The sequence below is a fragment of the Haliaeetus albicilla genome, chromosome 12 (genome assembly GCF_947461875.1).
Source record: "Haliaeetus albicilla chromosome 12, bHalAlb1.1, whole genome shotgun sequence".
NCBI lineage: Eukaryota > Metazoa > Chordata > Aves > Accipitriformes > Accipitridae > Haliaeetus > Haliaeetus albicilla.
In genome coordinates, this window is record NC_091494.1 from 19,855,856 (window position 1) to 19,878,211 (window position 22,356).

The 22,356-nt window shown below is 48.6% G+C and overlaps 2 protein-coding genes across 2 annotated transcripts in view; one reads left to right on the forward strand and one right to left on the reverse strand.

Annotated features, from left to right (window-relative positions):
• The first annotated feature begins 1,303 nt into the window (after window positions 1-1,303).
• On the forward strand, window positions 1,304-6,650 carry RLBP1 (retinaldehyde binding protein 1). Its single transcript, XM_069798453.1, has 8 exons — window positions 1,304-1,612; window positions 2,476-2,519; window positions 2,791-2,919; window positions 3,196-3,397; window positions 4,508-4,686; window positions 5,360-5,518; window positions 6,167-6,277; window positions 6,388-6,650. The coding sequence occupies exons 2-8, from the start codon at window positions 2,508-2,510 to the stop codon at window positions 6,544-6,546; spliced, it is 951 nt and encodes a 316-aa protein (XP_069654554.1). The 5' UTR covers window positions 1,304-1,612; window positions 2,476-2,507; the 3' UTR covers window positions 6,547-6,650.
• A 3,599-nt stretch (window positions 6,651-10,249) lies between these two features.
• Window positions 10,250-22,356, reverse strand: part of ABHD2 (abhydrolase domain containing 2, acylglycerol lipase) — a 42,778-nt gene continuing 30,671 nt past the window's right edge. The window contains exons 7-11 of the mRNA XM_069798452.1: window positions 22,045-22,137; window positions 20,246-20,356; window positions 18,820-18,889; window positions 17,866-17,950; window positions 10,250-16,808 (exon numbers count right to left, since the gene is read on the reverse strand). Coding sequence (XP_069654553.1) covers window positions 16,612-16,808; window positions 17,866-17,950; window positions 18,820-18,889; window positions 20,246-20,356; window positions 22,045-22,137 — 556 coding nt within the window. The 3' untranslated portion in view covers window positions 10,250-16,611. The remainder of the gene's footprint in view (window positions 16,809-17,865; window positions 17,951-18,819; window positions 18,890-20,245; window positions 20,357-22,044; window positions 22,138-22,356) is intronic.

Below are 22,356 nucleotides of genomic sequence, written 5' to 3' on the forward strand. Positions count from 1 at the left end.
CACCTTGGGGTGGGTCCTCCTTGGGTGGGTCCCTCTTGGGGCTGCCGCCTTTCCCAGGACCCCTTTTCCCTGGACAAAGCACCCACTCGGTGATGCCAGGGGTTGCGCGTGAATCTGCAAAACTATTTTATCTGCAGTGACCATGATGGCCGGGTCGCCACGGTGGCCACAGGAGCACAGGTCCCCTCTGCCACCCCCATACAGGGCTGTCGGGGAAGCCCTCCGCTGACGGTGTTCCCCTGTCGTGCACCGTCTTGATCGCTGGGCTGCAGACAAATGTCCGACAAGCACTAGGAGGGAGCTGAGCCTTGTGCCGGGGCTGGCGTGGGAAGGGGATGGGGAGGTTGGGGGGTCTCCCGTGGAGAGGAGCATGCGGTGCCCCTGGCCACGGCGGCATTGCCCGCGGTCTTGGCACAGGTCCGGGTTTTCCCTCCCCGCTCCCCCCTGCCCTTCATCTGGAGTCTCGTGCCTTCCTCCTCCCTCCCTCGCAGCGGGGTCTCGGCTCTGTTTGCAGGGCAGCCCCGTGGAAACCAAATCCGTAAATCCCAGTGGCATTACGAAACATGCCTTGTGTAAGCCCCCTCGTCCTGCTCTGGTGCTTAGCCTGGCCCTGCCACCTCCCCAAAATCCCCATCGTAAATGCCCAGCCGAGCTCCTCTCCTAGGCTTGGGGAAAGAGTTGCGCACAGCCCCATCCTCTGCACATCCTCACCCAGCTCCCACAACCCTGGGCCCAAAAAAAGTTAAGGCTGCAAGGGCTCCCCTGCCCCGCACAGCTTCAGCATGCTGGGATGTGGACGCCCAAAAAGCCTCGTCCCGCTGCACCTGCTCATGGGCTCAGCGTGGGCCCTGCCACATCCCGGGGCTCCCCTCCCTCCTGGGTCCACAGCATCACCCCAGGGGTGGACTGGGTTCCAGTTCCTAAAGCTCTGAGTAGGAAACCATCACTCAAGGGCAGGATAAAAAAAAGCCACCTGTCCATGGTTTTTTATTTTAAAAGCTGAAAGGAGTCCTGTGTGGTTGCTGGTTTGGGTGGCCTTACTGGGGAGGAGTTGGAGAGCCCCAGGCAGGACCAGCCCCAGGAGCATCCTCTGCCATGGACCCATCCCCACAGCCAGACACTGCTCATGCGGCCAAATTCACAGCGGGACCTTGCCAGGCTTTTTGGGGCAGAAGCAGGGGAAGAGACCTGGCCCGCTCTCCCCGGGGGAGCAGGCGGGCATGGCAGGCTGCCCACTGCCTGCCTCTGCCCCTGCCCCGTGCTAATGAGCGAGTTACACAACGAGAAGCTTTTATATTTCATTAATCGGGTCCGGCATCCCAGCCCGCCCCTCCACGCACGCTCTGGCCTGCCGCTGGAGCCCCAGCTCCCTCCTTCCCTCTCCTCAGCTGCCTTTTGTAATGTTTTAATGGGGTTTCTTGCCTGGGTTTGTGCTGACTTAATTACAAAGCTGCAGTGAGTTGATGCCTTGTGACGGTCTAATCCCAACCCGGTGACTCTACAAAGCTTTCGCCCGGCTATCTTGCTGCTCCACTCCAGCCTTGCCGTCCGTGCGTCCATCTCGGCCCCGTGCACTGACCCTCTGCAGACGGTTCAGCTTTTCCTCTCCCTGGTGAGTATCCAGGACTTTTTCCACCTGAAATAACTTCATTGGAGACCATCATCCAGACCTCCCTTAACCTGGCATCTCCAGGGTTGGGATTGCTTTTAGTGGCTGGAAAAAGGGGATGCCCATCCCTTCCCCAGGAACTTGTGGGGAAGAAGATGCCCCTGGGAAGTGGTTGAACTGGAGCCAAGCATCCCTCGCACAGCCTGGGCTCGGAGCCGGTGCTATGGCCGGGCAGGGTCAGGGTCAGGTGCTGAAGTTGGATGAAGGCAGCCCTCTCCCTCCTCCCCATGCATGGGAACAAGGTGTTTCACCCAGACCACGTTGGAAAGATGCCGAGAGGCTTGCAGTCCAGCGTTGCGGCTGGCGATGGGCTCTGGGCTGGAGCAGTGGGGCTTGAGGGTTTGGGAAACACTCTGGGCATAATGGGGTAGCAGAAATAAAAGGCAAAAAAAGCACAAGCTGGCTGCCTGGCTCCTTGGCCGAAGCTGGGTGCTTGCCTCTGCCTGTACGAAGGTGGTCTGAGACAAAACAGCACTGGCTGAGCTCATGGGGTTGGAGGTCCCCATGAGATGCCCCCAACCTCCAGCGGAAAGGCAGAGCCGGAAAAAAAGTGTGAAGGTGTCAGATGATCAATACCCATTTTTAAGCTGCTTTTGCAAACATCCCTGGTGTTTCTGAGGTTGCTCAGCCCCTAGCAGGCAGGCAGAGATGCAGGCAGTACATAACAGAGCCGAGGAGGATTGGGGGTGTCCTCTGGGCACACACCTCCACCCCTGCCTGAACAAGAGGGGAAGGGATGGGGCGTGGGGGGGCTGCGGAGGCCATTGGGATCCCCACTGCTGCTGATTCCTCCTTCCCTCTCCCAGTGTCCTGCAGCCAACAGAGGACAGAGGACAACATGTCTACAGTTGTGAGTACTGCCTCTGCACCACCCCAACCCTGGGCTCTGAGCATCCCCTCTGTGCACTGCCGGCATGGGGTGCACCCCACGCACCCCTTGCCTCCCCAGCTGCTCTCAGTCTGCGACAGGGAGCCTGGGCAGCACACAGCCCATCCCCATCCCATTGCATGCCCTTGGGCGTGTGTGCGGAGGCTCTGCTCTTCCCCATAGCCCCCTACCCCAGGAGACCTGCAGTGGGGTAGGGAGCTGGGGAGACCCCACATCCTCTCCTCACCCCCAGACGGGCACCTTCCGCATCGTCTCGGAGGAGGAGCAGGCCCTGCGCACAAAGCTGGAGCGCCTCACCACCAAGGACCATGGCCCTGTCTTCGGGAGGTGTGAGAAGATCCCCCCGCACACCCTGCAGAAGGTGAGGGCGGCCATGGGGAGCAGGTGCAGCCCAGGGCTCCTGCTCCTTCTTGAGGGCCAGAGGAGACCCTTGACGGGCTCTTGTGTTGGGAGGGGCTGCACTTACCCCAAAGGGTCTGCAAGTAGGGAACTTGGATGACCCTGCCCTCCCCACACTGGGATGCTGCAAGGAGCATCACTACACTCCTCCAGCTTTTGGGTGCCTAATGGCCTCCAGGGTGTTTTGGGGTGTGTGGGGGGCATCACTGAGCTGGGTCCCCTCTCTGCTTCCCTCCAGGCGAAGGACGAGCTGAACGAGACGGAGGAGCAGAGGGAGGTGGCGGTGAAGGCGCTGCGGGAGCTGGTGCAGGAACGGGCGGGCGGCGAGGAGGTGTGCAAGGCGGTAGCTGAGAAAGTGCAAGGGAAGGACGACTCCTTCTTCCTCCGCTTCATTCGCGCCCGCAAGTTTGACGTCCACAGGGCCTATGACCTGCTGAAAGGTGGGGAGGGGTCCCAGGCTGTGATGCTGGGTGAGGACAGGGGTACACATCCACCAGCAGCTCCCAGTCCTGTGCTGCTGCCTCCTAGCCCCACCCCGGTCTGGGCTGTGCTGGCAGAGCAGGACCCTGGCATGGGAAGGGGATGAGGAGAGAGGATAAATAGAAAAACACAGGGCTCGGGGGCTTAGGATGCAGGGGAAAGAGTTGGGATGGGGAAGGAAATAAATGAGGGTGATACCAGGCATCCCGCAACACCAGGACAGTCCCATTCCTTGCTAATTTACCAGACAAAATGGGAAGAAAAATGCATTTGGTGGTGGCAGGCTATTTCATTTGTGCAGCAAACCCAGCTGGTTTGGGCTGCATCCTCTCGAGACGCCCACACCCTATACACGCCCCTCTGTATCCCTGTAAGGAGCTGGTCCTGCACCTACCCTGATGCTTCTGTGCATGGTGCCTGGTGGGCTCAGCACACCTGGGACCCCTCAAGGGTAGGGCACAGGGTGGGGGGCTTGTGGCACCCCCTCCCCACACTGAGAGTGACCCATAGGGATGGAGGGGGAGTGGGAGGGCAGCCCGGGGGGTGGCTGCCGGCAGGGCCCTGCCTGGCTCCGGCTCCACTCTTCTTTGTGTTGGCCTGGAGGATAATGAGTTGTAATTATCAGCGCTGGCTCTCAGACGAGAGGTTTTGTTCGTCCACATTTTCCCAGGACCCAGGATGAGATTCCTTATTTTGTGCCCGCAGGGTGCCAAGGGAGGGGAGCTGGGGGACATCACCCAAATGAGGAGGAAGGGGAGAAGGGAAATGAGGGAAAAAATGACGTCATCTGCTTGTTGAGATGTCGGAGAGAAGGCAGGCATGGGAAGTCCCTGGCATGGGGAGAATAACACTGAGCATGCTGGGGCTGAGGCTGGTCTGCTGCTGAGCTCCTTCTCCCCACCTTTGCTGGAGACCTGACCCATGTGGACCCCAGGCACAGCTGGTCTGCAGCTCTCGGGCTCAGGACCAATGTCTCACCATTGCCAGTCCATCCTGTCTCTGGGGCCTCCCCCAACTTCCCAAGGCCAGGTGAGCAGCCATTGTCCTCCCCAATTTCTGCCTCTCTCCAGGCTACGTGAACTTCCGCCAGCAGTATCCTGAGCTCTTCGACAACCTGACCCCCGAGGCCGTGCGCAGCACCATCGAAGCTGGCTACCCCGGCATCCTGGCTAGCAGAGACAAGTATGGCCGGGTTGTGATGCTCTTCAACATTGAGAACTGGGATTACGAAGAGATCACCTTCGATGAGGTCAGCTCAGCCCAGCCCAGCCGTCACTCCCAGAGCAGCACGGTCCTGCTCCTGGGCTTGTCCCGCTCAGCACGTCTAAGTGTAGCATCCCTTAGACACACATATACGTATGTCCACACACAGCCTCCAGCCGGTAAATCCAGGCTGAAGCAGATCTGTAGCCCTTTGAATTTATCCTTCCAGGGAATCTGGAAGAGCATGGTCCATACCAAAGGGTTCACCTTCCTTCCCCCTGACACGGTGCAAGATGCAGGCCAAATTCAGGTGTGCATCCCCCAGCCCAGGTAACATGAGGTGAAGAAAGGCACCACACCATAAAACCAAGGTGCTTGAGGAAGGAGGAACCCACAGGGCACAGAAAGGGCTTCTTGGCAAAGAGGTCTCCAGGCATGTAACTCACAAGTTCTCCAAGCTCCGCTTTCTGCTCAGCTCTAAATTCAGTGGGAACATATCCTTGATCCAGACCTGAGATGTGCCCATCTTGAAAGGGGAACATGGTGGTTGTTGAGCATCCTCTGAAATGCCCTCCCTGCTCTGAAGTCCTGGGGCTGGCTGCAACAGGCAGGCTGAAGTCAAGCAGACCCCGGCTAACGCTGCATGGGGGTCTTCCTGGGAACCTCCTGGGGTCTATGGGAGGTGAGACCTAATACCAGACCCTGCTTCTCTCCACCAGATCCTTCGTGCCTATTGTGTTATCTTGGAGAAGCTGCTGGAAAATGAAGAGACCCAAATCAACGGTTTCTGCATCATTGAGAACTTCAAGGGCTTCACCATGCAGCAGGCATCAGGGATCAAACCCTCTGAGCTCAAGAAGATGGTGGACATGCTGCAGGTGAGGTGGCAAAGTCTTTTGCCCAGCAGTGGCAGAGCGGGCCCTGGGGGAGCAGAGAGCTCAGGGAAGGGTGAAGGCAGGGCTAGCAGGGTTTGGGATTGCCACTACACTGGCACCATGAGAAAGCACCATGGAGAGGCTGTTCGCTGGCACACACTCCTTCCCTTGCCAGCTAATTGGCTAAATCCTGCAAGATGGATCCTATTTTTCTGGCCCCAGCCCCCTGCCCTCTCAAATGGCCAACCAGAAGCAGTACCACCACTCCTTGCAGCATCCTACAGCATGGCCTGGAGGCCTTTCCTCACCACCGTCTCAGCCCAGCCCCATCCAGGCTGGATAGAGACTCACAGGCACTCCAGGATTTCTGCCCTTAGACCAGAGGCCAAAGACACTCAGCTCTCCCCAGGGAAGGAGGACAGCAGAGATGTGGTCCTTCTCGTGGAGTGGGAGCAATGAACCATCTGTGAGGCTCTTCAGCTTCCCTGGTGGTCCTGGGGTTGGGACAGCTGATCCTCTGTGTCCATCAAAGAGAGAAGGGAAGATTGGGCAAGGGGAGCCATGGCAGTGCTGGGGTGTCTATTGCTGCCCGCCCAGATCTGCAGAGCCAGCACCCTTTGTAACTGTCTGTGTCTGGGTTTGGGATCCTAGGACTCCTTCCCAGCACGGTTCAAGGCCGTCCACTTCATCCACCAGCCTTGGTACTTCACCACCACCTACAACGTGGTCAAACCTTTCCTGAAGAGCAAACTGCTGGAGAGGGTGAGTGTGGGAAAGGGACCTGGAGGCAGAGGCACATCCCTGGGTGAAACAGAGCATCTGGGAAGAGTTGCCCAGGTCCTCTGCTGAGGGTCACTCCTGTCTCCCACCAGGTCTTTGTGCACGGGGAGGAGCTGGAGTCCTTCTACCAGGAGATCGACATTGACATCTTACCAGCAGACTTTGGTGGCACCCTGCCCAAGTACGACGGCAAAGCAACTGCAGAGAAGCTCTTTGGGCCCCGCATTGAGGCTGAAGACACAGCACTCTAAACTGGGATCCGCTTCCCTTCCCCTGTAAAATAGGATCAGAGGTGGCCCTCTAACCCCAACCACCTCCTTATTGTAGCATTGATTGAATGACTGCTCGTGATGAAGCGCTCTGGGCACGTTGCTCCATGCCTGTCCCTCCCCTCCCCAAACCTGGCAGCAGGCTGCCTGGCAGCCCTGTCCCTCCCTGGCAGAGCATCCTTCCCTTGGGAGCCAGCAGGAAAAGGAGGCCACCAGCCCTCTCCCACAGCACACCCTGAAGCTGCAGTGGGACAACAAGGAGAGCATCTGCTCTGGGAAGGGAGGGCTACAGCGAGGGAGAAATAGTGTTTAACAGCAGAGCTCCAGGGTCCCTTGGGGCAAGCGGCCAGGAATAGGGGTGCAGCTTCTTGGGCACAGGTGCTGGCTGCACTGCTTGTTCTAAGGAGGCCAGGAGTGTCAGTGCTGTCCCCCCATCATTGACTGCCCTTTGGCACAGGGGCCAAGGAACTGGCCACCTTGATCGTACCTGCATCCCTGAACGAGCTCCCCCATGGCTGGGCAAGGACCCCCAATTCTCAGTCACCTGCCTTAACCAGAAAAGAGAAAACAGCCTACAAGATGCAAACAGGGCCCAGCTGGCTCTGCCTAATACCTGCTCAGCCAGGCAGGCAGGGAGGAGGAACAGAGGCTGCAGCAGCCACTAAGACTAGGAGATGGATTTTAACTGCAGGACAGTAAAAGACAAGCAGAATATACCCTCCTAAATCCTTCAAAAGCCTCAGCACAGCTGTTTCTCCTAGCACTGCATCATGAGAGGGAGCTCAGTCAGGGAAGCCCCACCAAAAGCTACCACAGAGGGCAGAGGAGGGTCCTTGCCCAGCAAACAGAGCTGTGCCTGATGCTAATGCTGATCAGCCCTTGCTAACATGGAGTCAGTGGGACCAAGATGGGGAGGAGGGAGGCAGAAGTAGCTGCGTCCCAGGCAAAGCAGTCTGCTCCAGTTCACAAACCAGGCATCTCCTCTAAGGAGCTGATCAGATACCCGTTTCCAGACCATCTTCTCCTCCTTTGGCCAGCAGTAGAGCTTGGAGAGGAGCAAGTTGCTGGTCTCTGCCCAGGTTACCTTCTTGTCTGTTAACCTGGTCCCGCAGCATGCCCTGTCCCCGCTCTCTCCCTCTCAGCCCCGCAGCTACACACGGGTGCCTTTCATCAGCCAGAAGACCAGACCCCCAGCCGAAGCTGGCTGAGGTGGAGGGTGCTGACAAGAGCCACATTCATCAGGGCACTGGCTCAGGCTCAAACCAAACAGGACGTCGGCTCTGAAGCTGCAGGGAGGATGGGGCCTGTCTGGGCAGAGGCGACTGGGGTTAAATCTGTTTTCTCCAGCCTCACCAGCACAGCTAGTCTATGTGTGGTGAGTCCCAGCCTGAGGCTGCGCCAACCTTGTGCAAGAGCCCAGAGGGAGAGCAAAAAGTACCTCTCTGCTGCGTTTGGCTCCTTACTGTGCAGCACTCTCCACAGGGCCGGGAAGCATCTGGAGGCATCTGAAGGAAACCACACGTGACAACCCTACAACGATCAGGCCAGTGCAAAAACAACAGCACAGCTTGCTTGGGACACAGAGCAATTGCAGCTCACTTGTAAAAACAGAAGACAAAAAAAACCCCAAACAACCCATACGCACAGAGGGAGCACCACACTGCTGCCTCTGGGATTTGGACTGGGACAGGCACAGCTCCTGGGAGGTCCCTATGCCTGCTCACCACTGCTGGGACAAATTGTCAGCCAGTAGCTTGCTTTGATGGGGAGATGGAGAACAGCAGAGCAAACCAAGCAGGGAGCATGATCCATGCCGGCCTCAGCTTCCCCCCAGAGTGACTCTGACCAAGCCAGGAAGGAGTTTTGAAGTAGATCTAACAGCTAAATCACAATGGCCAATAAACTAGAGATGGAGCCCAAAACACTGCCTCCCACAGAGCAATTCTCATTACAGAGGAAGAGCAGCGACAGTCCTGGCCCAGCCCAGCCACCACAATGGCTCACCAGTCCCAGTTACCCTCCACATCTGTCTCACTAGGTAAAACACCACACACCGGTGAGCTCTTAGTGTCAGTCAAGTAGTGCATTTGGCAGGGCTTTTCTATGCTGTGGGCTCAAAGATGTCAATGTCCTGTCTGGAGATGGTGTTGTGCGTTTCCTCTGCCAGCAGCTGAAAGATTAGGAAATCCACTTGCTCTCAAGTAGGGAAAAATAACAGATGATTTCTGCAGAAACACATGAGCCAGAAGCTTTGCCACATGCTCCAGGGAAGCTATCATCCTGGAGGAGAGTCCTTCCACATGCTGCAGGAAGGGCCACAGCTAAGCCCTCCATCCTGCTTTGGGTCTTAGCCCTGGCACAGCTGTAGGTCTGGCTCTGGAGCATTCCTCCAGCCAGCAGCCTAGTGATCTTAGGAGAACCTGTGGGCTGACACAGGACTGTCACAACCTGCTCTCATCCACCAGCAAAAATAGCCCTTCAGTATTTTCAGGGCAGGCATTCAGCTTTTTAAGCTGATGCCATCTCCATTCTCCACCAGTGGCATCAAAGAGCTCTCTTGGCCAGAAGACAAAAAGCAACTAGGAAAGGCTTGAGCATCACTAGTGCTTGTGTCACATGCTGCAAGGGAGAGAGGGGGAGAAGATAGTCACCCCCCACCTAGCTCCCCAAGTTGGGCTCAGGGAAAGCTGAGCTGCAAGCCTGTCAACCGCCAAGAAAGCCACACACTCCTTTGTTCAAGAGCCTGCTAGACACCCTATGCTTAGCCACCAATCCCAGCCCCAGCAGATGTGACAGCCAGGGCAATTGTTGGATGCTCCTATATATAGCAGGAATTGTTAAGACTGACTTCTCCCTAGAGGCTTTCTGTAACAGCTCTGTCCTTGTTCTGCTCTCTGGAACAGAGAGGCAGAAGGCGTCTCCAGCTGGAGATGACAGCATGGCAGGGGCTGGCACACCAAACATGTTTTACATACAGCCCCTGTGCAGTCTTCCCATTTACCTACTTGATACTCACTTCAGCTTTCAGTGGGCAATGAGCCAGGTCTTTGAGAGGTGGACACAGAAGCTGCAACAAGTGAAAGATGGAGAAAACACCCCCAACACTGCCACAGCTCTTGTCCTCCCCACCCCAGAAATATGGAAGGACTGCAAGCTTGAGGTTTCTCCCTCAAAGGAGGGATTAATTCACATTCCTAGAACAATTAGGGCCCTTGCATTTACCACTAGAATAGCCAACTAGTGGGTCAAAACACAGAGGCAACACCATAGTTCATTAAACAGGAGTTACTGACAAAAGTTGTCCTGTCTGGAAGTGAGGGAGCAGCAAACCAACTCCTGCCTTAGTGTATACCACAGGGGTATAAGGACAGACTTCCCCCAAGAGTCTTGTTTTAGACAGCACTAGTGAACAGAAACTAACATTTAATACTAATTCACATGTAAGGCCTGGGACTAAAGGATTCCTCCCGTTCCTCCTTTAGCTAATCCAAACCTCACAAGTGAGGGAACATGTTCAGATACCCAGTTGCATTTTAAGCAGTATTACCTTGTTAGCCCAGTATATTCCCACATCAGATTATCTTCTCCCCACTGCTGAGGGAGTGAGAAAGCATGGCTGCTTTGCCTGTCAAAGCATGACAGCTGGACTTCATCACCTAGTAACACTGCACACAGTCACTACATGTAGCACTGACTTCAATAAGTCCTTTATTTTTAAATAAAGAAATCCCACTGAATCAAAGGTAACAAAATTACATTTTGTTTTGCAATGACCTCCATTTTACACCACACAAGAACAAAAAAAATCAAAGAAAAAATCAAAGACATTGTTTCATATATATTTTATATATAATTTTAAAGGTAAACATCAGCAGATATAGAAAAATTGCATTGCTATTTGCAAATCATCTCCCCTGCAGCTGTCAGCTCCAGAGAATCTGACTCAGAACATGGCAGCAGGGAGAGTGTCTCAGTATACAAGCTTTTTCAGGGCAGCATTTAGAGGTGGTTGCAGAGTATAATTTTGCCAATTTGAAAATATTTTCATAGTAAACTGCTCACCAAGAACATTTGAAGTCACTCAGCCTGTTCTAACACAGCTGCATGGGCAAAATGAGAAGAGCACAGGTCTGTTCTTCCTGAACTCTCCACACACCTCTTCAGCTTGGGATTTTCAGAGAAAGAGGTTATGCTTTTTCAAGAAGAATGTCTAGTGATCTGTCACTGAGACTTATGGTCAAGCTGTCAAGTAACACAATGACAAAACATGCTCCTTTGCAAAGCTGCTGACTTGGGCTAAGCAGTAGGGTTTGGTTATATCAAATACAAGTGTATTTTGTTTGGCTTTTTTTTTTTTAAAGACTTCCCAGTTGGCAGGGGCCATGAGAAGGGTCAACATCCCAGTAGAGCTACAGTGGAGATCCTAGAAGGAAGTTCTGTATCTAATCAAAGCTCTTGCATGACCAGAGATAGACAATGCAAGCTTGTCATTCAGACAGAAGCAAAAAGGCTTTGTATAGAGCCACCTCATGGGATTATGCTCCTTACTGGCATTAAAACTACCTGGCTTAGGCAAGGCCATTGGGTGAGACAAAGAAAAACCTTTATCCACAGGTGGAGCTTTTGGAGAGTGTTATCAGATAGACTTGTAAAGAGGCTGTTCGATACCAGCAGAGCCAACCTGATAAATGCTGCCCTGGATTGCAGTGTTTGTGTCCATGGATTAACCAGCAAAACCAAGAATACAGATGTTCAGAATGCAACAGTTCAGGATAACCCTAGAAACCCTTGCACCACAGCATGGAAAACTGGCAACTGCTTTGACTCATTGATGGTACTTATGCCTAAGCTCCCCCAACAGCTGAGAAAGTCCAGGCCAGTGTAACAGACATTCCCAGCGATAAAACGGGTACAGTTACAAGGCACCCCTCCCTCAGTCTGGTGTTGCTCTGAGGCATTCTAAGCTTGGAGAAAACTCAGAAAGTCCTCACACCAAGAAGGGCTCTTTGCTTTTCACCTAGAAGCCATGAAGGAGACACTGCTCTGAGTCACTGTGGCTCCAGGACCTGCCCAGCCAACCGACCCATCTAACAAGTAAGGACACATGGAGTATGACTCAAGCTAGAAACAAGATGCTCTTCACAACAAATGACTTATGCACCACAAGGCTAGGGCCTTTTCTGGTCTCCTGGAAAAAGACTGTGAAGAATTTCAATAAGCTCCAGACAGGCATAATATTTCTAGAAAAACTTGGAAGCAATCCAGGTGACTAAACTGTTTGGCAATTAAATGCTGAAGTTGCTACTCTCTACTCTTTCTTTTGAGATGTAGTCACTTAGGCAACCTACCTCCAGCTACGCTGCTGGAGAGTTAATAGACACAAGAACTTTGGGATTATAAGGTAACAAATCACATACTAGGCAAAGCAAACCCTCCTTCTATGACTCAATCCCTACTGCTAGAGGAGCAGAGAGCTGAAAATGATCCACTGCTTATGTACACTGTTATTTTAAGCCTTGAAATAGACTGTAGCTAGTTGTAGGCTGCCCACAAGGGTCCTTTAAGTTAGCGCACACTTATACAGGGTACACCGCCAGAGGTGTCTTACTATCTAGTGTCTGAAAATTCATTTACTAAAAAGCAAAGCCCCAAAGGCTCCGACAGAGCTGTTACTGAAGTCTCTAGATACGCTGATGTCAAGGGAGGGGAAGAAAAAAGGGCAAGGCACCACGTGTCAAAGGGCTGTGGTCTAGGAACTTGTGACAGACCCAGGACAGATGACACACAGGTAGCTTGGCTAAATTCAGTACTGGAGCTAATAGTTCCCAACATCTTTGCTTAATGCTCTGTCTTGGTAACCTGTATCTTCATAAACAGGAACTGCAGAAAAAAAAAGACTACAGGGAAGTGCAAGTGTCTGTCTTTACAGTGCAACTACAACACTGCCAAACCCATCTGAAAACACCATCAATTTAGAAGCTAAGGGACCATTAAAAATGCTGGCAGATCTGATGTAGTGGAAGCTGCAAGTTCCTTGTGTTCAGTAAGAGCAAGTCCTAGCTGCTCACCTACAATCTTCAGATCTCTCCAGACACTGACAAAGGTGATGGTTGAACCAGCCTAACCAAAGAGTAATAGTTCTACAACTTGCTATCTGATTGAGAGAGTCCTTGGGGTTTATGATCAAGGGCTACTTACATCCAGTGACAGGAAAGAGGTGTGCATACCACATGAGACTACCTGTGGAAGAGCTCTGCTAATGCTTTTTCTAATCCCAGTTTAAAACTAAACAGAGCACATGACAGATTCATCATGCTGTAATTTTGAACTGCACTATCAGACTATACTGTAACGATCTACAAGAGCACACTTCAACAACCTTGTGTCCTGACAAAAGATGAAAAAGATGACTTCACCTTTAAGACTTAAAAATTCAGATTGTATTTAAGGTTGAGTTCACTGGACAAATGAAGACCACCTGCCCACATCACATGACTAACATTGCCTTATTTTGGGAGAAAAAGGTATTTCAGATCAAGACTGTACAGCCTATGCATCTTGGGGTACTGGTGCTAGGTATCAGTTGCCAGTCACTGTCAGCAGCAAGATTTAATACACAATTCCTTTCTTTGAAGGTCTTTAGATAACATGCACTGCAGCTTAACTTTCTCCTCTCCCACCTTCCTAAGATCTCTAAGTTACTGCTGCAAGTCTGACACCATGAGTCTTGCTCTGAAAGCAGCATCAAATTGGGTGAGATGAGAACATGTTTTTTGTTCTACTGCTTCCGCCTACAACAAGCTTAGTAAGCTGAACCTCAGGCTCCAGAAACCTTGCACAAACAAGCCGTGACAAAAGTTCTTCTTCCCCAAAGAGGCTAGAATTAGTTGGTCAAGTCACAAGTGGTTTGGACAGCTGTAGATGCAAGTGCAAAAACAGGTCAAAGGAGCAAGACAGAGACCCATATTACTTCTGTAGTTGAGAGTTTCAGAAAGACCACAGCATTGGCACTTCTGAAGTATGAAGGCTTGGGTTGCAGGGGAAGGAAGGAGTGTTCCTCAAAAAGACCCTCCAACTTTAAAAAAAAAAAACTGATTAGACAAAGCCACAGCTCCTGCTGCTTTGAGAATTGCCCAGTTGCTCACCTCATTTTAGAAAACTTGCCTAAAAACTGGTCATTGATTGACTGGCAATCTGCTGTAGTGAAATCAGTTTGAATCAAGGGTACATTTGACAAGAAGGTCGCTTCCTCATACCTCAGGAACAGAAAAACCCATTTGAAAGCCTAGTTCATCAAGAATGATCATCTTTGCAAAATGGAAAAAGGAATTTTTTTTTTCCAAGAAAGAGCTTCCTCTGAAAGCAGAGCTTTGTCTTGGAGACTGGCATGACTTGGCCAAAAAGCAGAGGCAAAACACTTGCCTTGCCTCAAGCATTAACCTTCCCAGACAGTACCCAGCCAGTTCTCACCCTCCTGACTTTCACATTCCAGGCAAGTCAACTGAACTGTTCTGCCAGTCTGGTGTCCTGGGGAAGAAGGCAGAGCTTCAGCCAGTTGAGGAACTGGGCAGAGCACCCCTGCTTTTGATAAGGCTCTCAAGTTGAGGAAGGCAGATATTTTGCTCTCAAAGGAGGTCAGATGTGTACTGACCTTTCTTTCATACGCATCCACATGTTGGTTTATATGTTGGGCTTCTCACCTCAACAGTGGTATTGGTACTAAGGACAACTTCTGTTCCTCTAGAGCTGTCTGAAGTTGATGCTCATCTCAGCATAGTAAAGCTGGATTGAGGAAGGACACATGAAGCATGGGAAGGGCAGTTTTGTTTCCTCAAGGCAGACAGCCATGACCTGTGTAAGCTACAGCTGTAGCATACTATGAAAGTCAAAACACTTCTAAAGTTGTAACCCACTGGAGATAAAAACCATATCCCCTTAACACACCTAAATTTATACTGTATCTATTTGATGTGTACAAGTGTTGTTTACACTCCACTTCTGTTGACGTGAGAAGATATTTAAGTCATATCCAATGAATATTACATGAACAGCTACTTAAGCAAAAATCTGAAATGTCTTTTATGACAGATTTTAGTGATATACAGATGCAGTATGAATAAGAGGATAACAACACAGAGACAAGATATCCATTAGCTAAGAATATCCTTGCTAACTGATGCCTTAAAACAGTTCTTAAGGAACAGCCACAAGCATGGCCAAGTCTTGCTATAGCTTTATTTGGTCACATCTTTTCTTTGAAGAAAAAAAGGAAACCTGGATTTACTAACAAGGACAATGTGCAGATATCCACAGTTCCTTGTAACAGGCCAAGGTGTCTGGCCTAAGGCAAATGAAAGGAATTTCCTGATATGATAATGCACCTTTGCTACAATAGTTAATTATTGCTTTATTAAAACAAAACACCACCTTTCCAACCTACTGAAGTTCAGTGACAGGACAGTCCAGAAGGCTTGTTCTCCTATATTACCAGACTGAAGTCTTGCAGCTTGTTTCATCCTTAAGCTATAAACTAACACAGACCAAGGCTGAAGCAATAAAGTGCTAATTGATGTGGGAAGCATGACAGGAAAAGAACTTTACTGACACAGTGATAAAGAAGTCCTGAGGATGGATTAATGACACTACCATATTGACAGAACAAACAGTAAAAAGAGATTTTGACCACGAAGTTTCAGTTTCCAGATTGTCATGGGACAACTTTCCTTCCAGGGGATAGACTAGGAGTCTTTAATAATCATCTTGGCACAGACCATAACAGCCACTTGAGGGAAAAGCACAAGGGAATAGGCATCTTTCCTGCAAACAGCTTTCACACTTCACTTCGCACATTAAAACTAGAAGAGGATGTCTGGGTGTGGAAAAGGAATTCAAGTGAGGAAGAGCCCAGTGTCTTACTGGAGCCAGTAATCCTACAGCATTTACACAGATATGGAAGTAGTTAGCCATGCAAAGATTATCATTTTAGTTGCACAGGGCTAGAGACATCCAGTTCCCCATCAACTGTAAGGCAAGTCATGTGTCTGAAAACCATTTGATGCTTTGAAAGCTAAGGGGAAGAATTTTGGTATAATTTACCCTGACATAAGGGGAATAAATCTAAAATTCTCCCCAACAGATTAATCCCTAACAGAATACTTAATTGTCTATGAAATATTCTTAAAAACAGATTGAGCTCACAAAAAGATCCTGCAGATTCTTAATCACTGGTTTCCATGTGGAAGCCAGAGCCAGCTTTAAAAAGCCCTGGGTTAAACAAAAAAATCCAGTACTAAAAAGATGACTACATTTAAAAAGAGGCAAAGATGACAAGAAGGTGACTGATCTGGTCTTGGTGTGAGAACAAAGTAACATAGAAACATTAACTGGTATTACCAGCCTGCAGCTTTTCTCTACTTGGAGTCCCAGCATAAAGACAGCCCAATCCACAGACAGCTGAAGCATGGAAAAGTTAAGTATTTTTAATTTGATTGACTTGTGTAAGTGCATTCCTAGGAACTAAAAGGCCTCCCTTGAGATGGTGCAAGGCTGGAACTCCGCTTGCAGTCAAGCATCTGTTTTTCCAAGCCACATTGTAGTGGCTTACAGACTGAACCACTCACTGGCTTGTGGCTTGGTACAGGGTTTTTTCCAGCACCGGGACAAAGAACAGAGTCATAGTTACACTGTAATCTGCACCTAAACAAACACTTCAGATCAAGTTTCTGACCAGCAGGTGAAGAGATTTTGACATCTGAAACCTCTGCTATATTAAAGGAAGCAGTCTTTAGCTCAATAACCCTGTAACAAGTCAGAGTCAGCAACCTAATCCTTCAAGCAGAACAGGAAGTTACAAACCCAAGTGACTATATATGCAAAATGCTCTGACCAGATATTAACCTCCACTTTAACTCCACTTTGGAAGAAAACATTGTGATCAAACCCCAGCCATAGGATATCAAAAAGAATGGAACCTGAAGCAGCAGGTGAGGGAACAAGATGTTCCCAAAGGGCGAGATACACTGAAGTGATCCATAGTCTTTGGGTCAACTACTCCTGGCCAGATACAGCCTGCTCTGTGTCTGAGCAGTGAGACTTTGTCTTCTCCCACTGGCAGATGGCATTGGCATACTGTACCACAAGCTTATCCATCCAGGTAAGAGGTTCCGGGAATAGTACAGACCCCTCAAAAAATCCCAGGTGGCCTCCATGAAGGGGCAGCACATGCATGACATTTTCCCTTTTCTCTGTAAAACAAAACAAGGCACAAAGTTCCAGAAGGTTAACATCTTAGAGCTGAGAATGAAACCATCTTAAGTTATGATAATCAACTTGACCCTTGGCATAGCATCTGAACCAAAGGGGCAGTCACATGTAGGAAGCAGAAATGCACTGACAAAGGCCACAGCTACTTTGAAGTCCAAAGCACATAACCTCACTGCTTCACAGAACAGGCCAGTCTGCAGGAACCAATCCCAGCCAGTACAAGAAGTCTGCCCAAGAAACGCTGCTGGCTGGGCCCTTACAGCAGTACCTGTATTGCCATAACAACACTCATTCTTTAGCAAATGAGTATCTTTAACTCACGGGCACTGGAACTAGGACTGTTAGCATCATGTCGAGCTGCACTAAGCTCTGACAGTATATCAGCCACCTTGTTCCATGTATAGTGAGAAAATCCCTGTGCTTTCTTCTGTCTGGAAGCAGCTGTGAATAAATTCTCTGCCCTCAGCTTTCAAACAGGAACAGAATTAACCCTGCTTCCCTCCCTGTGCATCCACTATTTGTGTGACAAAGCAGCAGCCAGCTCCCTCTTCCGAGCTTCTAAAGGTAATTTGCCTTTTTCCTTGGCTGAAGACAGACAGCTCACAGAACTCCTTTCAAGGGAGAGATCCTAGTCCAATACCAAGTAACATAGCCATGCATGTGCCCCCCCTTTCATCAGCAAAGGGGACTGTTCATATGTACTTGATCAAAACTATCACCATAATAACCCATCTTTCTACTAAATCCCAGTGAGGAACGAAGACATGGGGGAGCATTTTTCCATTCAAGAATGTAACCTGCTGGCTATCAACACAAGCCAAAACAGCAGAAGGTGCCTGAAAGGACCCAAGTTCCTCCTGCTCAAGGTTAGCCTTGTTAGTTCTAGCAACTGGTGATTTAAAAACACTTGGTACACCTCCCACAGGATTACAGATGTAAGGAGGCAAGTCAAGCTGCTTTGAAATCATGGATCATGATGTGATAAGGAAGCTGCAGGTATACAAATGTGCACAGCTGGAGGAAACTGCTTCAACATACCTGAAAGAGCTTTTGGAATTGATAGAAGACTCTCATGCACAAGAGGGTCATCAGCAGCATTAACCAACAGAAGAGGAACATAGATCTACATGAAGAAACATCGCAGAAAAGGAAAAACAGTAAGGGGTTGGTATTTAAATTTCAGTCTACCAACTGTAAAAGCATCTTAGCTTAACTTAAGACATCTTATTTCAGAATGGCCCTGTAACTGCAGAAGCATCAGAAAAGCAGAAAGAGTCAAAATTTAAGGCTGGTGGCTTTTCACCAATGGAGTTCTTCACAGCACTTGATTATTTTTTTTTCCCTCCCAACTGAATTGTATGAAAGTGGCAGGGATGCATCAGAGTAAATACAGATTGAGTCACAGATCTTCCCCATTCTCAGAATTCACATAGCTACACCCTTTTTTGCTCTGTATTGCTTTGCACATCAGGCAGCTAGTACCAGCTCTGTTATGGACACCTTGGTTGAAGTCCAGGGAACACCCCTGGAACATCTCCATCCTCTGGCTCAGTAGATCTGAGGGGATCTCAGTGGAATTAATTCCACTTCTGCAAAACTTTGGTCTGCTAAGCATCTGCCTGCTAGATAGCATCCTGAGTGTCTTCCACAGTATTAAGTCTTTCTTCCTTGAAACTGCAGGTTCCATGCCACCACCCATTTCTGACCTTATATCCTCATACACTCAGAGCAGTTCAGCTGAATGCGTGGCTTTATCTAGATCACCTGGGTGCTACTACCTGTCAGTTATAAGCTCTTAAGAGCCCAGAGCATCTAGCCCCAGTATTAGAGGTAACAAGAACTGAAATCCCACTCCAATATACTGTGTCTGATTTTTTCTGAAAATCCCAGCTAAGACAGCTGTGTCTAGGTATCAGCAACAGAAACCACAGTGTGTTTTCTCTCCAGTAGGAAAATGAAGGTACAAAAGCAGTCTCTATTACAAGAGCTTACCCTGTGCAAGTAATGCAGGCAGCTTTCTTCTTCATAGTATTCCTTCAGGGAACTGTAGCCATGGAACTTCCTGAAATAGAGAAGACTGTCATCGCAGTCATCTGCTTCTAGTATCCATGTGACTCTTACTTTCAAGCAAGGGCATACATGCAGAGATAGGAACAATGCCTCAATCTTCATAGACAATGCTTTTTTCCTACCCAGTGTCTCTGCAAAACTCACCTTTGGCAGCACATGCCTTTATGCTTTCTGTGCTTACTCAAACATTGTGATAGCATGGGCAAGTTAAAAATGCAAGTTGAAGTCTCACAGCCTTCAGAGCATTTATTTTGAAGCATCCCACTTAAGTAATAGTACATATGGAAGAAAAAAAATTACAATCTTGTTCATCTTTACCTGAAAGCCTCTTCAAATACAAAACCACCACAGTTTATGAACTTCAAACATACTGAACAAAGAGCATGCTTACAAGCCACCCAGAATTCACTGTGATTCCAGTTCTTTGCCAAATCCTTAGCACTCCATCCCAAACCAAGAATGCAGTCAACCTATACTCATGTGGTGGTTGTTTTTTTTTGTGTGTGTGGTTTTTTTTTGTTTGTTTGTTTTTTTGTGTTTTTTTTGTTTTTGTTTTTTTTTGTTTTTTTTTTACACATAAGAGGCAACATAGCTGTTGTCCCCAAGGCCTTTCTAGTTTGGGCCAAAGGATGAGTAGGGAGATTTCCCTAGGAATAGCTTTTAAAAAGCAGCTAGCAATACTCCCAGTCTGCCAAAAGTGTTATAGCTGTATAGCTGACAGTTTAAAGCTTCATTTTGGAAAGGTGTAAATGCCTTATACAGAACATGCCATGGTATGAACACTGCCACTGAAGAAAGTGCTATGTTGTTTTCAAGGACACAGACAGTAACACACTACTGCTTAATAAAGCAGAGAGCTTAATTTAGGTGTTAGTATGACAAGTAAAAAAGATTGTATTATCTCAGCCAGTCCTAATGTTTATTGAGAAGGCAGTAGTGTTTTTTGGGGAGAAGTTAGTGTTTTGTTTCCCCCTGCCCCCCCCAAATTCAAGCAGGGCTAAGAACATTCATGAGCTGTTCTGAGCTGCTTTCCACATTCTGCACTGCTTTTTGATAGAGCTTGCAGCAGAAGTGGCCTCTTCCTATGTTATTGAAGGCTGCAGTTTCAGATTTACTGATAAATAAATGCCTCCTGGATGATTCTACAGAAGCTGTGACTGTCAATAGTAAGTTGGGTTTTTTTCCTGATAAGTTTTATTCAATGTGAAGGCAAGGAAGAATTTCTGAGGTTGTCAGCACTGTATTTCAGCAGACTCCTACAGGCGCAGCAAGGCACATGCAAGAGCAACACTTGAAAGAAAAGGTACTTTCAGAGATCCACACAGGATCAGAGAATCACCCTTCATACCTCATAACGTTATCATCAATCTGCATAAGGGATGTTGCTGTATAGAGTTTGCTCAGATCAGTATCTGACAGGCTTTGTGGCTTCTTCATGTTATCTCCAAAAAGAACTTGCCTGAAAGAGTAACATCAAGAAAGACATCCAAATAACATAAGGGCAGCAAAGCCATGACCTGTTCAAGGACAAAGTTTACCAAGTCTGACAAGATAACAATAGAATTAGACTACATATACATGAGGCTTTCTTGCGACCAGCTCATTTGTCCACCTCCCTTTGCAGCAAGACATAACAGAAACCCTAGCAGCCTCTTTATAGAAAAAAAAATGTTTTCCTGTTATACTGAAAAACTGCATGAGGGGCCTCTAAAAAGAATCTTCCCAGAACAGACAGTGCTAAGGGTATTTGGAACAGAGGCTGGGTTACAGGGAGGGTCCTTTGGCTTCAGACCAAAGCCGTGGGTGGCTCGGGTGAGAGCACTAGCAGTCCTGGGCATAGCATCTCCACCATCTGGTCCTAAAGTCTCTCTAGCACAGATATTAGGTTAGCTCACACAGCAGAAATTACTTGGGACATTACCTTAGCAGAAAGCTATTTACTATGGACACTTGTCATAATTAGTTATTGCCCTCAGGAGAGGACGTGTTTCTTTACCAGAACAAGCTGCTCCCCTAACAAATAGAACAAAAGCCACAAGTTGGAAAGGGGTTTTTATTCCCTTTCAGAGGCAGCTGCAGGGCAGAGCAGAAGGGAGGCTACGTTTGATTTGGGGGAGCTGCCTTAGAGCACAAGTGATTACAGAAAAAAGTTTACTTAACAGACTCACCTTTCAGCCAGCACCATTTTTTCTGGGTTATGGATTTAAGTACCATTTAATGGGGGCTTACCTCACTTCACATGTGAAATTTGGGCAAGTTGTCTAAATATTTGTCAATCTGGAATGAATTATGTGGATCATCCTATATGTCAGCTGTCCCAATTCCTTCTACAAGTGTTTCATACTGCACAGGAGTGTAAACAATGAACCAAAAGTTTGCAAGTGACACATGGTCTTAATTGGAATGGGTTTTAGATATTCCCCTCCTTTTCCCTTGAGTCAGGCAACTTCAGATATACACAGATGAGGTACTTACACATTTACTGCCTTAGAAAGAAGTAGCCAGAGAACTTCTGATGGAATAAACAACAATATTGAGCATGCTACCTGTTTAACAAACACATTCCTTTGATATGCAAGAGCCACAGATCACAGCAGCAGCACTGGGATCCTACAAGTACACTGGCACTCCAGGAGGAGCAACACTAAGTATTTTGCTAGCTACATGCTCTTTCTAGAGGAACAGCTAGAAGCCAGAGCTACAGTTTGACTATTTGCTTATTTGATAAGCAGCAGCCTCATACAGCAGATCTTGGATTAATCCTACCTGAGGTAGGTGACAGAACAGGAGGCTCCTGGAATAGGGAATTCTTTGGCTAGAAGTGAAGCAGATGCAGAACACTCCACTTTGAAGTCTAATTGCAATATTATCCTGTGCACATCGTGTTTGTTCATTAAGGAAGTCTCCTCGGAAGGCAAAAAGACAACAAAGCCTGCTTTCTTCTAACAAGATCACCAAAGCTTATTTGTAAATTTTATGGTATATGAAAGAGATTGACACAGGCTTCCCTTCTCTGTTGGTTCATCTAAAGACCATCAAGCAAGGAACTGGTGCATCATCTTTCAGGAGTCCTATTTTAAAGGACCAAGACAAATCCAGCATAGAAATTGACCCAATCAATACTATCAAAGTGATGTACTGCAGTACCTGTGAGAAAGGATGATCTTCTTCATGTTATCTGCCATGAGGAAGTTATAAAATCTTCTACATTGATCCCACTGCATGAAGGTTTCCTGTGCCCTAGAAAAAAACATGCAAAACAATCAAAGCCCTTAATGGAGATCTTGAAAGATCAGATTAATACTCTGTAACATCTTCTGGCAGCCTAGAGGCAATGTAAACAAATCTCCAGGCCTTCCTGCCACAGCTTTAACCTTTTCCAGGAAATGACTTCCACTTCGATGAAGTTTGGTAGGATCAGAAAACACATCTGCAGTCTCATTTTGCACAATGCAATTA

What these genes read in the sequence shown, in the direction of transcription:
- RLBP1 (XM_069798453.1), top strand. An exon ending in CCCCGCACACCCTGCAGAAG is followed by an intron (nt 2,920 to 3,195) that starts GTGAGGGCGGCC and finishes GCTTCCCTCCAG; the next exon opens with GCGAAGGACGAGCTGAACGA. An exon ending in GGCCTATGACCTGCTGAAAG is followed by an intron (nt 3,398 to 4,507) that starts GTGGGGAGGGGT and finishes GCCTCTCTCCAG; the next exon opens with GCTACGTGAACTTCCGCCAG.